This window comes from Heteronotia binoei, chromosome 8 (assembly GCF_032191835.1).
Source record: "Heteronotia binoei isolate CCM8104 ecotype False Entrance Well chromosome 8, APGP_CSIRO_Hbin_v1, whole genome shotgun sequence".
NCBI lineage: Eukaryota > Metazoa > Chordata > Lepidosauria > Squamata > Gekkonidae > Heteronotia > Heteronotia binoei.
This window is the reverse complement of record NC_083230.1, coordinates 75,761,494-75,776,170: the sequence shown is the minus strand read 5'-3', so window position 1 is coordinate 75,776,170 and position 14,677 is coordinate 75,761,494. Positions and strand designations below refer to the sequence as shown.

Below are 14,677 nucleotides of genomic sequence, written 5' to 3'. Positions count from 1 at the left end.
GATCCTAAGTAATCCCAGGTACAACAAGTTCAGTGCAAATGGTATTCGTTAGCTTTCCCTTTTCACAGCAGCTGCTATGCCCTTCAAAAAGCACTTTCTGAAGGTATGTGGACCAACCAGGAATGGCAGGGAATGGGCAAATTCTTCTGCAGTTGGTGCAAGAAACTGAGAGGTGGGATTTCTGCTAGTGACTTGCTCTGACTGCAACTTTTCGATTTGTTTTTTAAATTGTCGATTTGTTTTTAATATTGTGAATTTTATCACGGAACCCACCCTGAGCCCGCTTGCCACCCTCAACTTTCCTTAGTATTCCCAGTACCCTTTAGAGAAGCTTGGGGAGGCACAAGTAGGGAGAAGCAACAAAAATCTCCTCTATTAAGTCCATTCATGCTTCTTTAAGTTTTCCATTTACAGTTAATACTGTCTCGCATCAACAGCACAGTGGAAAAAGAAACTTCCATCTTGTATAGCAGTGAGTTCTCAGGTTCAGCGATCTGTTAATAATAGCAGTGTTGCTGACTATGAACATTTCAGAAAGAGTCAACCAAAATAGTTTTTAGAACAGATTCTCTTTTGTATTACTGAAGATAAGATAAGCTTTCAACAGAACCCATTTATTAATCGTTGCTGACTGATCTCTGTGTTTTGCTGTCATTGGCTCTCCTGGAAGTAAGATGGCACTATTATTCTTATTCATCATGAGATTGCTTTATTACTTTGCTTGATTTTGATTTTTCTCCTGTGCCTTAGTTGATATTCCTTTATAGATGTAAAGACTATACTGTTTTGCTAAAAATGAAGTCAATGGGGGGGAGTTGTTTTTTTAAAGGATTAACATATTTAAGTTAAACATGGATTTCTTCTTTTTCAGACTGGACTCCCACTGAACCAGAACCATTATATAACCCAACAGGTCTGGAAATTGAGCCACTCTGCCCAGACCCTGGAGAGGGTGCTGTTGTCTATCTAGCAGATGAAGGTCTGAGCACATTTTGCTATAGATTACATGCAAACTAGAGGATTTTTCATAAGTTAGGGCAGCAGTTATCAGAATTTAGTATCCAAAAATATTGTTTTTGTTTTGATTTGAAGTTTTTGCAGAGTTGCCCTGGTCCTTGCCTGCCTCCTTCACTGGCACCTGTTGCTTGCAAAACTCATTTTTAAAGTATGCTGCAAACTGTGTATACCCCACAGAGCCTTCATGCTTTAGTGTCCTCACAACAACGCAATGAAGGCCCTATTAGCTACACTTTAAAAACAAGTTTAGGAATACTGTTTTTATTGTCTGTACATGGTCTACAAGATCAGGTTTTCAAAAGCCTGATTTGAATTAATTGACTGCAGAAATTATCTCAGTTCTTCCTCCTACTGCATGGGCGCAGGACTAGAAAAATAAGTGATAGTGGCGTATATTCCATCACTTCTCTCTGCAAAGTTCAAAGCCTTCCTCTAGTCTAAAGTGCCATTTAATTTGAAGCCTTCCTGCAGTTTTAGGAGTCTGCCTCCAGATTTGCATGTTAGGATACAGCCCACATTTCACAGATCCTAATACTTATACTGAAATACCTATTGAAACCATGATTGTAAACACGTGGATTTAAGTTTTCTTTTTTTCATTGCTTCTTTTGAGATATTTATTGTGAAAGAAAACTGAGAATTGGGAAGATGTATCACAACTTCTTTCCAGATGTATATTTTGCTTCAGAAAAGAATGTATCTAAAAATTATGCATAGTCTCTTTGCTCAGAGTTTTACAAACATGTAATTCATAGCAATAATTGTATATTGGTTTCCTTTGACTAGCTAACAAGGATTCCAGCTTTATGTATTCTCGAATAGGAGGAAGCTTCCCTTCCAAGCAGGTGCTCCCTCAATCATTGGAAGACTGGGACAGTACTTTAATTTTTGAAGCACGGTTTGAAAGTGGGAACCTGCAAAAGGTGATCAAAATGTAGGTAGATAATTAAAACTGGTTACTTATTTCTTTCAGAGTTCATTCTGGCATTGAGAAGCATTTTGACAGGTCTTGAATAATAGTTTGAAAACATGAAACGTGATGCAGATGCTTATGTATACTTGCAGGAGTGTTTTATTATTTTTATTTATTTGTACTCACCCTTTCCTGACCTAGAGTTTCTAGTCTTTCTCCCATTCAGATACTGCCCAGGCCCAGAACCGCTTATTTTCCAATGTAAAACTACATTAAGCACCCTCAGGTACTTCTCCTGAAGTGTGTGAGAACATTTTAACGCATTTGATTTCCACAGGTTCCTATGCACAGATGATGTATTTCTTTTACACAAGGAACCATTTTGGAAGCAAAAGAATATCCACTGCTTTAGCATTTACAGATCTAACAGAAGAGATAATTTGAAGCCATTGGCAGTCTAGACTTAAGCACATATCATATACACAATCCATGTTACAACAGTCAACCTGAAGTCTATGTTTTACAACCTGTATAACAAAATCTTCGTGTGAGCTAGTACATCTTATAATAGTTGTGGATTTTGATCATTCATGTTTCTGTTTTAAAATGTTTTAGTTGTCTATTCCAAGCAATCTTTTATTAAATTTATTTGGTTATTTTTATTACACTGTTCCTTCAAGGAACTAAGGATGACACAAGTTACTGCTTTCATTTAATTTTCACAACTCTGTATAGCAGAAGTAGATTGAGAGAGAATGAGTGGAACAAGATCTCTTCAGTGAGTTTCACAGCAAGTGGAACCTGAACCTGGCTCTCAACAGATTTATATATTTTAATTTATTTAATTACATTTATTAGTCACATAGAATGTTTTAGAATGTATAACATTCCAAAACAATAAGATAATAAAAAACAGTAACAAGCAAATAATACATTAGGTTAAAATCAATGGCAAAATGTATAGATTTTCTTCCATTTTCAGCCTGTGGGCACCTTGTAGATATTGGGGGGAGGAGTTAAGTCAATCAGAGGGGGCAGAGAGCAAGAGAAGGTGCCAGCCTTCATGTAACCATCACTGCCCTCAACCAAATACCTGGTGGAATATTTCTGCTGTACAGGCCCTGTGGAATTGCCTAAGATTCTGTAAGGCCCTGATGTTATTTGGCAGAGAGTTCCACCAGGTTGGGGCCAGGACTGAAAAAGCCCTGGTCCTGGTCAAGGACAGCTTGCTAGTGACCCCCAGCTCCAGGGCTGGGCGTCACTAGCAAGTTGTTACCTGAGGAGCATAATGCTCTCCTGGGGGTATATCAGAGGATCCAGTCAAACTGCTACACCATACTGGGTGTTTTAGGTAATGGCAGTTACCTATATGGGATGGGCACAGTTGTCCATATTTTATGCTAAAATTATTGTAAACATTGCCTTTACCTTTAAAACCTGTTTTAACTAAAATATTCAGCCTTTACGAGAAGTGTCAAACTCATTTGTTAGGAGAGCTGGATCTGACACAAATGGGACTTTGTAGGGCCAGGCCATCTGTGTCTTAAAATGTAATATGAGGTAGCAAAGATATAAACTTTATAAAGGACATAGACAAGCATAACTAAAGATTTTTTTTAACTTAAAATACAAACATGCTTAAAACTCTTGCAATATTTTGTTTAAAATGGAAATGTGGGGATTGCTGGATTTAGCAATGCAATTTTAAAAATAAAACATAAAGAAAAAACACAAGGATCACAGCAGAAACTAAAAAAAATAAAATTGTCTGAGCCTGGGAAAACATTGCAAGCTTCTCCCCCCCCCTCCCCCCCAGGGTCTACTCAGATTAGCGATGGCTCTCCAGTGTAATATCCCCCATTAACTGCAGGTTCCCAGGTTAGAGTACTCAGTAGATCAGGTCCATTCAGCAGAGAGACAAGCCAGCTCAAAGCACCAACTCCTTATTTGCAAGGACACAGTTCAAGAAGCCTGAGCTTCAGCTGTCTATATAGGAACTTGAAATACATTGCAGCACAGACAAAGCTTCAAGGAAAATGCAGAATGGATCTTCCATCAAGGTCCCCAGGCCCTGTCTATCTGGGCACAGAGACCTTAATGGAAAATCCACTCACGTTCTCCCTGCAGCTTTGATTGAGTCCATTCCACGTTTTCTTTGGAGCTTTGTCTGTGCTGCAGCCTGCAAAGATAAGACAGGGAAGTGAAAGAACAGGGCACTTTGTCATCCTGGAGCTTCAAATGGGGAGGACAGGAGCGGGGAGAAAAGAGCCCTGGGGGCCTGATTAAAGCCCTGGGTGGGCCAGTTCTGACCCACAGGCTGGACATTTGACACCCCTGCTCTACAGAGGCCAGCTTAACCTAATTATACCATTGTGTTCTCTTAAAACAGCCAAGAATTTGATCTACAGTCACTACAACATTTCATGGTCTACTTTAAAATACAAATATATCAATAAACAATTTCCAAGTAAGTTGGTAAAGGAAAGTAATTTGCTACAGAATCTACACACAAAAATAGTAATAGAAATTTGACTTTTAAAACATTTGAAAAAAGGGGCATGGAGTCAAATATGTATTATATGACAGTGCATGCATGTCCAATTGTATAGTCCAGATTAAACATCTTTTTTCTTCTTTCCACATGTAGCAGTGATTTTGAGTACCAGCTGACCTTACGCACTGATCTGTACACAAATAGACACACTCAGTGGTACTACTTCCAGGTCACCAACACACAAGCAGGAACACCATATCGTTTCACCATCGTCAACTTCACCAAACCAACAAGTTTGTACAATCGTGGTATGCGCCCATTGCTGTATTCAGAGGCTGAAGCAAAGATCCGCAAAGTAGGGTGGCAAAGGACAGGAGATGCAATCAGGTATTACAAAAACAATCTCGGTCAAGATGGACGTCAGTATTTTTCCCTCACTTGGACATTCCAATTCCCTCATGACAGGGATACCTGCTACTTTGCCCATTGCTATCCTTATACTTACAGCAACCTGCAAGACTACTTGTCAGATATTGCCAGAGACCCAAAGAGGTCCAAGTTTTGCAAGATCCGCATCTTGTGCCAGTCTCTGGCTAGAAACATTGTCTATGTTTTAACCATCACCAATCCTCTGCAGGACTTCCAGGAGGAAAAGCGCAAGGCAGCTGTGATTTTGACTGCCAGAGTGCACCCAGGTGAAACAAACAGCTCCTGGATAATGAAAGGCTTTCTGGATTATATTCTGGGGGATTCAGATACTGCCCAGTTGCTCCGGGGCTCCTTTGTTTTCAAAGTTGTGCCCATGTTAAATCCTGATGGCGTCATTGTGGGCAATTATCGCTGCTCTTTAGCAGGTAGGGATTTGAATCGAACCTACAGATCTGATCTCAAGGAATCTTTCCCTTCTGTTTGGTACACCCGGACCATGATCAAAAGGTAAAAAGGTAACACAATCTCTTCTCCTCTCTATTTAGCAAAGCCACTGTTTGTTTTCTCTGAGCATGATAGTAACTTGCCCAGTATTCACCGTGTTACATTTTGTTTACTGATGTTACTTTAGAGATTGTTGGTGCATTTTGAACATTCTAAATATTGTTTTCATAACTGGGGTGTGTGTGTTAAGTGCCATCAAGCCACTTATGTTATGGGGGACCTTTTGAATTAATTATCTCAAAAACATCCTAGTGTTAACAACCATTCTCAGGTCTTTCAAACTGAGGGCCATACCTTCCTTTATTGAGTAAATCCATTTCATGTCAGGTCGTCTTCTTTTCTTGCTGCCTTCAACTTTTCCTAGCTTGATTGTCTTTACAAGTGATTTGTCTTCTCATTATCATAGCTGTCATTATAGAGTAGAAAAATCAACCTCCAGTAACGTGGGGATTTTCTTTCCAAACAGGATCTTCCTCCTCCTCCTCCTAATTGTGTTTGTGTAAGATGATAATTCTAGTGTCAGCTGTCACCAAGAGGGCATTTTCATGCAGCTATGAGAAGGTTTTCAGGAAAAGACATAGAAATGTACTTAATGAATAATGTAATGCAAGCAATATTTGCTTAAGTGGAAGGAAGTTTTAATGGGTGGCCAGTAAATGCAATTTGCTTTTTCATTATGGTCCCTGGGATACCTTACTGAGGATTGTGCCAAGCATAAAATATGCCACCAACAATAGGTTTCTGAAAATCAGTAACAGCTCCATTGGCTGTTTCCTGTAATTACTGCTATAATCCAAGAAAGCAGGCTGGGGATATCTGAGTTACAGTAAACCAAAATTGTTCATGTATAATCATTTTCTTCCTTCTCAAAGAGTAATGGAAGAGCGCAATGTCCTCCTGTATTGTGACCTTCATGGTCATAGCAGGAAAGAGAATGTCTTCATGTATGGCTGTGAAAAAAAGGAGCAGCAAGAAGATGGGACAAGCTTACGGCAACACATTTTTCCTTTCCTTATGAGCAAAAATTGTCCCGATAAAGTAAGAAAACCTTTAAATTTATTATATTAGCTTTATAGCAGTAGAAGAAATCTGTATCAGTCATTCAGAGTTTGCTCTGTATCTAATTTCTGAGCAGTTTTAGTGTTCTAAAATCATACTTACTCATGCTGTATTTGCATACTAGAACAGATATAACCATAGAAGAAGAAGATATTGGATTTATATCCCGCCCTCCACTCCGAAGAGTCTCAGAGCGGCTCACAATCTCCTTTACCTTCCCCTCCCCCCCACAACAGACACCCTGTGAGGTGGGTGGGGCTGGAGAGGGCTCTCACAGCAGCTGCCCTTTCAAGGACAACCTCTGCCAGAGCTATGGCTGACCCAAGGCCATGCTAGCAGGTGCAAGTGGAGGAGTGGGGAATCAAACCCGGTTCTCCCAGATAAGAGTCCGCACACTTAACCATTACACCAAACTGGCTCTCCAGTGAGGTCTCTGTAGGGAGCCCTTTTAGAAGCATGCTCATGCAGTAGAGTTTCTGACTCATAATAAACATGCAGAGTTGCATGAGAGAGTTTTATCATGGGAAGGAGAATGAGAGTGATCAGTTCAGAATTATGTGGCTTTCAGAATTTAAGTTCCCTGTTGCTGACTGAAGCCTTTATTTGAATGTGTTTCACACAATATCATACTCCTTAAAAGGTAGCCAGTTCATGTTAAATGGTAGTCTGCTATACAACTGAAGAGGCAGCTAACATGTTGGATGTGACTTGATCAGTTGTCTCATTAAGAATAAATTCTTTTTAAAAACCCTTAATTGGTCTTTAACCTGCTGCTGGATTCAAACTTTGTTCAACCAACAATTATGCCAATTCTTACTGCTCAAAAAAAAACCCACAACAAACAAACCGAACCCAGCCTATTCATTCAGAAAGAGGGAACTTCCAGTGTTGTTGCCACAAGTTTCCACAAACATCAGAGGCTGAAAATGTGTGTCCCTTTTCACATATGTTGTTTCATAGCTGTGCTTGAGTTCCTCTTCCTATATTATACTTCTTGAGCATATAGATAACTCTCAATAATAATATTTCTATAACACCAGGGCTTTTTTTCTGCTGTAGCCTACAGGAGCAGAGCTCCACCTGGGCTGGCCAGAGCTTTGTCTGACCCAACCCGCCATGTGGCAGCCATGTGCTCCCTCCCCAGGTGGTGTGGCCTAATGTGCAAATGAGCTCCTGTTGGGATTTTTCTACAAAAAAAGCACTGTATAACACTATCAATACACATGACTCTTTACAGAATGACATAAAACAGGTTCTTGCCCCACAGAAGTTAGCATCTAAGGCTGCTTCAGCATAGGGTTTTCCCCCACAAAGAAAGCAGGAAGCTCCCAAATTAATGGAGAAGGTCTGCATGACACTACTTTTATTTGGTACACAGTTTTTGGCATTCCTGGGACTTTTGCCTTTAAACTGGATAAAGGAAACCTATTTTAATCCTGCCAAAAGGGGCATCTGTGAAGTAGCTGCAGAGGAGTCTCTGTGTAGAGAAATCTTCTGTTGTCATTATGGAGAAGGGAGGCACAGCAGACCAGTATTTATAATGACAAGGGCAACCCACACACACACACCTTTAGTTCTTTAAAAGGCTCCCACCCCCAATTTCCCTGCTGATAGCTGCATGGTAGAATTACAGGTTGGCGTAGTAGGGAAAAGGGAAATGCAGGGAAAGGGCTGTGGGGAATCTCAGCATGACTGTTTTTATGCAGGTGTGATGTGGGGGAAGGGAAGTAGCTGTGAGCAGTCCAGGAAAGGTCTATGTGGACCCTGTTCCTGTGCATTCCCACTCTACTTGCTGTTGCTGCTGTTTTCACACCCCTGCACAGACACACTCTAGATTTCTGTAGAAGAGGAGACAATAAAAGGGAACGGCCAATAACATGGGATGAATAGGAACAAATACGGTTACATTTACTTGGAGTTAATTTCAGTTACACAAACAAGTTAAGTGTTAACAAGTATGACTGCAGTGGATGAGTTTTGATTGTATATAATGCACAAAGCTCTTCTATGCCATGTACTCCTGTTGGAATTCATTGTGTCCCCTATAAAAAGCAGATAGTAATGCCTTTAACTGTTGATTGTAGTTGTTGACATGTTGATTGTATGTGATTAGAGTATTGTTTTATTTATAGTCTAGGTTTCATTACTTTAAAAAGCTTGTAAAAATATTGAACACTTCCCTGCCCCTGAGCCAAACTGTGTTATGGCACTCAGCATCCTTGTGTCATGTCTTTCCCACTCTGTATACAATGTATAGCTTCTCTTATTCGCAGCATGACATTGCCACATGATGCATTTCCCTCTCCCACATGTACATGCAACAGCCAATGATGTGGAGTGGTGTGCTGATGCCATGTCACAGGGAAGTGAAACTGCAGATGGAGGGAGTGTTGGGGCAGCAATTCTGTTTGGCCCTTATTAGAAAGGAAAGCTGTTTAGTGTTGAAAAAGCACAGCACTGATCAAGCATCTTTTTGTGTAAGTTTTCATTCCCAGATTGCAGTTTCAAGATACAGAAAGGCAAAGAAGGGACAGGTCGGGTAGTGATGTGGAAGATGGGCATCAGCAATAGCTATACTTTGGAAGTTACATTCTGTGGCTCTAAACTGGGTAAAGTATATATTTTCTCCAGAAACTATATTGAGTCATCAAGTGAAGTCTTCAGGTTTTCTGTTGCAGGTTCAGATGGATATGATATGAGCTTGTGTTTGTTAGAGATGATGCCAGACAGGTATGGTGTTGAAGTATTTCAGATGCACGGGCACTTCACAGAGCAAATGATTGTTTCTCTCCAGGCTCAGGTTTTTCAGAAATTAAAACTGATAGAACTGAAAAAATACAAGAAGAAAATAAAATTACCAACCCACAGCATGACATTTGCACATGATGCATTTCCCTCTCCCACATGTACATGCATCTGCAACAGCCAATGATGTGGAATGGTGTGCTGATGCCGTGTCACAGGGAAGTGAAACTGCAGATGGAGGGAGAGTTGGGGCAGCAATTATCCCAGATAAGAGTCCGCGTACTTAACCACTACACCAAACTGGCAAGGATGAACCATTGATGGGAGGGGTTAGGCTCCTAGCGACCCTCTTGGTTTCCCCCTCTGCTCAGGCAGTAACATTTGTTACCGCTCTCAGCCCTCTAAGAAGGTCAGGTTGGAACATGCTATTATAGCAGGGAGGAGCAAGATATTGTGGTGTGTTTCAGTCCTCAGCAAAGTCACTGTTTTTTAACTAAGCTGCCAGTGCTGAGTGACTGCCACCAGACAGTCATGCTGTGCTGAGCAGACTTTCATTTGTTGCTGAGGGCTTCAGGAAGGACATAACTCTCCCCCCCTCCTTTTAGAATGCAAGTTGTTCGGCCCAACAGGCAACCACTTCCTCCTTCAGCTCACTTGCCTTTCCAGTTCTTTGCCGCCACTGCTTCAGAGGCAGAGGACAGTTTGGGAAAGGGCCTGTGGTAGCATGGAGCCCCTGTTCACATGGGCCCCAAGATGTCTGTGGCGTTTGCAGCCCCCAGGTGTTGTCGCTTTCTCTCTCACTCTCCCCCTCGCTCTCTCTCACTGTCCGTCTTTCTCTCGCTCCCCCCCCCCGTGCTCTGTTGCTCTCTCTCTCTTTCTTGCTCACTCTCTCGCTGTCCCCCCCCCCCCTTTTAACTCAGCTTCACCACCTCTGCTTGGCATACCCTGCTCAGAAAGAAAGTGTGTCAGGCTCCTAGAGGGCGGCTCCAATGGAGGGGCCCTATAGAGGGAAGGGGGGTTAAACAGAGGGGCCATGCCCCCCTCCCCCGTGCCCCTAATGTAGCTACGGGCCTAACATTAGCAATAGCTATACTTTGGAAGTTGTTTTATGTGGCTCTAAACTGGGTAAAGCAAATGTATATATTTTCTCCAGAAACTATATTGAGTCATCAAGTGAAGTCCTCAGGTTTCTTGTTGCAGGTTCAGATGGATATGATATGAGCTTGTGTTTGTTAGAGATGATACCAAACAGGTAGGGAGTTGAAGTATTTCAGATGCATGTGCACTTCGCAGAACAAATGATTGTTGATATCAAATGTTAAGCTCAAGGTTAGCGGATATGTACAGATAAACCAAGGCTAATGTCCCTAAAACACAATGAGTTGGATTCCATAAACTGCAGGTGTAAGAACCTTGTGAAAGATCTTTCCCTGCCTTCCTCTTCCTTCCTTCAAGACTCCTGTAAGCCAATGCTGGAGGTTAAAGGAGCCTCATATATAAAATACAACACTGTATGGAGGAGATGCAGTGATCTGGGCAAAATTGCCCCCACTTTGGTCTTTAGTAGATGAAGTGTGGCAGAGCAGTTTTTCCTTGGAACAAGTGTTGATTTCAACCAGTTCCTCCTCTTCACTGAAACTCACTTAAACCTCTTTTTATCGCAAGGTACAGCTTTTCAGGAGTCCTAGGAAGGGAAAGGAACCGAAAGATCCTCCATCATGAGCAGCTTTCACTTAGGATTTATAGGATCCAACTTTATTTGTGCATTCAGTACCATATATATTAATTGATGGATGTATCTAGTTCCTGATATAAACAATTGTGCCTGTAGAGACTGCTTTAAAAGTAATCCCCTGGGAATTGTCATTTCAAAAGCAGAAGTGCTGAGGCTCTCTGATAGAGTTCTCAGCACTTCACAGTCCCCAGAACCTTTTGAGAAGAGCTATGATGTTAAAGTGATTTAAAATACATATGCATTTGTAGTATCGATTTAAGTGTGTGCTTAAGGTATTTTTGGGATATTTATTTAGCCAAATGCAGATTAGACAATCTAATTCAGCTACCAATATCATTGGCCCAAATAAAAGCCTATATATCATTGTGTTGCCACGGCACAGCTTAAAGAAAGCATTTCCTTCACTTGTGGAGGCATGTCATGAAGACAACACCACTCTGCAAGTGAAGGGAAAGCATTTTAAAATGCCTTTTCTTCACTGTCCTCAGTCATTCCACCTCAGTGGCAGGGGTTCCTTCCATTCACTTGTGGAGGCATGCTGCCGAGGCCAAGAATGAAGGGAAAGCATTTAATTTGTAAATGATTTACCTTCACTTGTAGAGGTGTGCTGCTGAGGCAGTGCAACTCCAGAGAGTGAAGGGAAGACATTTTTAAATGCCAAATGAATTCAAGTTATTTACCAGAATCCCAATATCATATCAATCTTGGGATTTGGGAATAGTGGGAAATATCAATATTTTTCAGGTTCAATGGACCGGAATTAGAAAAAAGCCAATTGTTGTGTGTGTACGCCCCTAGTGTAGATAAGTCTTTAATCTGTAACAGATGCAATCTCTCCAGTATGTGCTCTTTGGGGATATGGAAAGAGAAAAGAACATTTTGCTAACATTTCTTGTGGAAGCTGCGAGTCATAGATAACTGAGAGAATCCTTCATCAAGAATTTAGCATAGAGTATTTTGCTACCAAAAAGAATTTTAAACTCACAAAGCAATAACCAGAAGTTTTGTTTTTCTAGTTATCGTATAACAAATAAAATAGTTGCTGGCATTGGGCAGGACAGCAATTTCATCACTGATGTTTTCCCTTCATATCCCAGGCAACAGTGATTCTCACTTTACTACAAAGGATTTGGAATCCATTGGATACCATTTCTGTGATTCGCTGTTAGATTTCTGTGATGAAAAAAAAAATAAGGTAGGAAAATTTTCTCAGATCCTGAAACAAAAAAAAATTGTTATCACTTGAAAGCAGTGAGGCATTGAAATTTACTACTTATGGTGTAACTTCCCCTAGTATAATGAATGTCTGAAAGAACTGGAGGACATGGTAAAACAGGAAGATCCAGTTGCACCTATCAATGACACTTTCGACAAAGACTCCAGGTAAATGGAATTCTTAAGATATGTCTATATATTAGTCCATGATTAAGCTGAGGAAGGAAATTCATCTTAGCCTGATTTTAGGCATGTTAATGTCAAGTCTGCTTCAACTCTGGTCAAGTCTGTATTCCATCTTTGGTTCAGGGGAAAGCATTCTGGGTAAAAGCCACACTGTATACCAATGCTGCTAGCTTGAGCTCTCCTTTCCCCCCTCCCTTCCTTTGTTATGTCGTTTTGCTTTGAAATGGGAATATGTGAAAGAGATTATGGTGCCTTCTCAGGCTGGGCACCGGGGGAGGTTTCTCGCCCAAGGCCAACAGGCCTGAGAACAAATTTGTAACATCAATGTGTGAATGTGCCCTGCATAGTACCCCCTCCCTAAAGAATCCCTTTGAAGTATACCTTATATGATTACACTTTACTGTATGGTCTTCAGTCTTTCAATCTCTCTGAGTAGTCGAGAACAATAATATCAATAAACTAGAAACTTTTTATCAAGAAGGTCTCGTTATTGAATCAGCTGACTTGACATTTTGAAAGACTCCCCTTCGAAGTTCAACCTTTCCGGCAACTTTAAAGCCTTATGGCTGACCAGATTCCGGACAACGGAGAACTTCCGATCAACGTGGATCAGAGGTGCCGTGGCACGTCCTCGACTCCAGGAGGACCGCGGAGTCCCCCCCCCCCAGTTCCAGCTGGTGATTACACCCCAGCAGTATCAACCGCGGACCTCTACCACCATCATGGAACAGGCCCCGATCCACCGGGAAGCCATCCTGACTCGCCACCGGGAAGCCATCCTGACTCGCCACACCAAGCAAGTCCGGATCGCCGGAGCAGAAGCTGCCAACCCGGGTCCCATCGAGTCGGGAGAGGTGGACAGCATCATCGTCGTCCAAATCCCAGGGGACGAGAACGCGGATGCAGAGTGCAGAGGGGCTGAGAGCGGGGAACTGAGGCCCAAAGACATGCACGATGAGGACTATCAGATGTTTCGCTCAATGGTCCGACGGGAGGTCGACGGAGCGATCCGGGGCCTGAAGGACGAGATGCACACCCTGACGGCTCAGCTGGGGAGGGTGCTGGGGGTGACCGGGTCCCGCCAGCAACAACCCGCTCAGTCGGCGGCCCAAGGCCGCCCAAGCCAACCGGCCCAGGCGGCAGCCCCCGCAAGAGGCGCAGCCCCCCAGATACCGGCGGCACCCCAGGCGCCGGCGGTTCCCCGCGACACAGGCAGAGGCCGGGAGCTGGATGCTACCTTCGACGGGGATCCGGAGGAGGTGAACTACTTTGCCATTCAAGCGAACAGCTTCATGTATTATTGGGGGAACTCCTTCCCAGATGAGTTCAGCAGGGTGGACTACCTGGGCTCGAAGCTGAGAGGGGCAGCCAAGCCCTGGTACGTGAGCCTGTGCGAAACTGTGAGCCCTGACCTGGACTATGTGCACACCTTCCTCCAAGCCCTGTTGACCCAGTATGAAGATCCCCTGCAGGAGACCTGCGCGCTGGCGGCCCTCCGCAACATGCAACAAGGGTCCCGCTCCATCCGTGAGTATGCGGCGGATTTCCAGGCAAACGCAGCCAGAGTCCGAGGCTGGAGCGAGCTAATGAAGATCGAGCATTTCTCTAATGGGCTGAACGCCAGCATCCTGGATCGGGCCCTCACCCAAGCGAGCCCAGACACCCTGGTAGGGTGGATCCAGCTGGTGGGCGAAGTGGAGACTAACCTGAAAAGGGTGGCGATGCTACGCCAACACCAGTCGGGGAAGAGCCAGGCGAGGGGCGCCCCGGGAAAAGTCGAGCCTCCAAAAGCTAAGAGACCGCCCGCAGTGGTGCCCGTGGGGCCCCGCCGATGCTTCCGGTGCAGGGACCCGAACCATCTTGCTTCCAGCTGCCCGCAGCCGGCCCCCGCCCGGGCTCCCCTGCCGGCAGTGAAACCCAGCGCCCCGGGGCCGAAGAAAGCGACCGGCCGCCCTAAGGATGCGGCGAAAAGCAGCACGGGGGTGCCGGAGGAACCCCTGGACGAGGAGGTGCTGCTCTCCGTGGGGCTGGCCGACTTGGCCTGGGCCGAGGAACTGGCAGGAAACGAGTCCAGCCTGCTCTGAACGGTGCCAACCAGCAGGTTGAGCAGGAAGAGGCACCACTGACGGTGAGAGTAACGGGACGATTATATTTTGTCACAGTGAAACTTTTAAACCCAAAACTGAGGAGGTTCCTGCAGATTCGGGCCCTAATAGACTCGGGGTGCAACCGAGAATTGATTTCCCCCAAAGTAGTGGAAGCCCTGGGGCTAGAGAGCTCGCAGCTGCCTCACCCCATGCTGTTTGAGCAAATGGATGGGTCCGTGATGTGTGGGGAGCCGTGCACCCGGGCCTGCCCCATGGGAATCGAGGAACACTGG

General features: G+C 43.7%; 1 protein-coding gene across 1 annotated transcript in view; it reads left to right on the top strand.

Moving 5' to 3' along the window:
• Nucleotides 1-14,677, top strand: part of AGBL3 (AGBL carboxypeptidase 3) — a 56,717-nt gene that overhangs the window by 21,585 nt on the left and 20,455 nt on the right. The window contains exons 5-11 of the mRNA XM_060245274.1: nucleotides 872-979; nucleotides 1,804-1,951; nucleotides 4,578-5,360; nucleotides 6,230-6,395; nucleotides 8,899-9,025; nucleotides 11,994-12,091; nucleotides 12,191-12,279. Coding sequence (XP_060101257.1) covers nucleotides 872-979; nucleotides 1,804-1,951; nucleotides 4,578-5,360; nucleotides 6,230-6,395; nucleotides 8,899-9,025; nucleotides 11,994-12,091; nucleotides 12,191-12,279 — 1,519 coding nt within the window. The remainder of the gene's footprint in view (nucleotides 1-871; nucleotides 980-1,803; nucleotides 1,952-4,577; nucleotides 5,361-6,229; nucleotides 6,396-8,898; nucleotides 9,026-11,993; nucleotides 12,092-12,190; nucleotides 12,280-14,677) is intronic.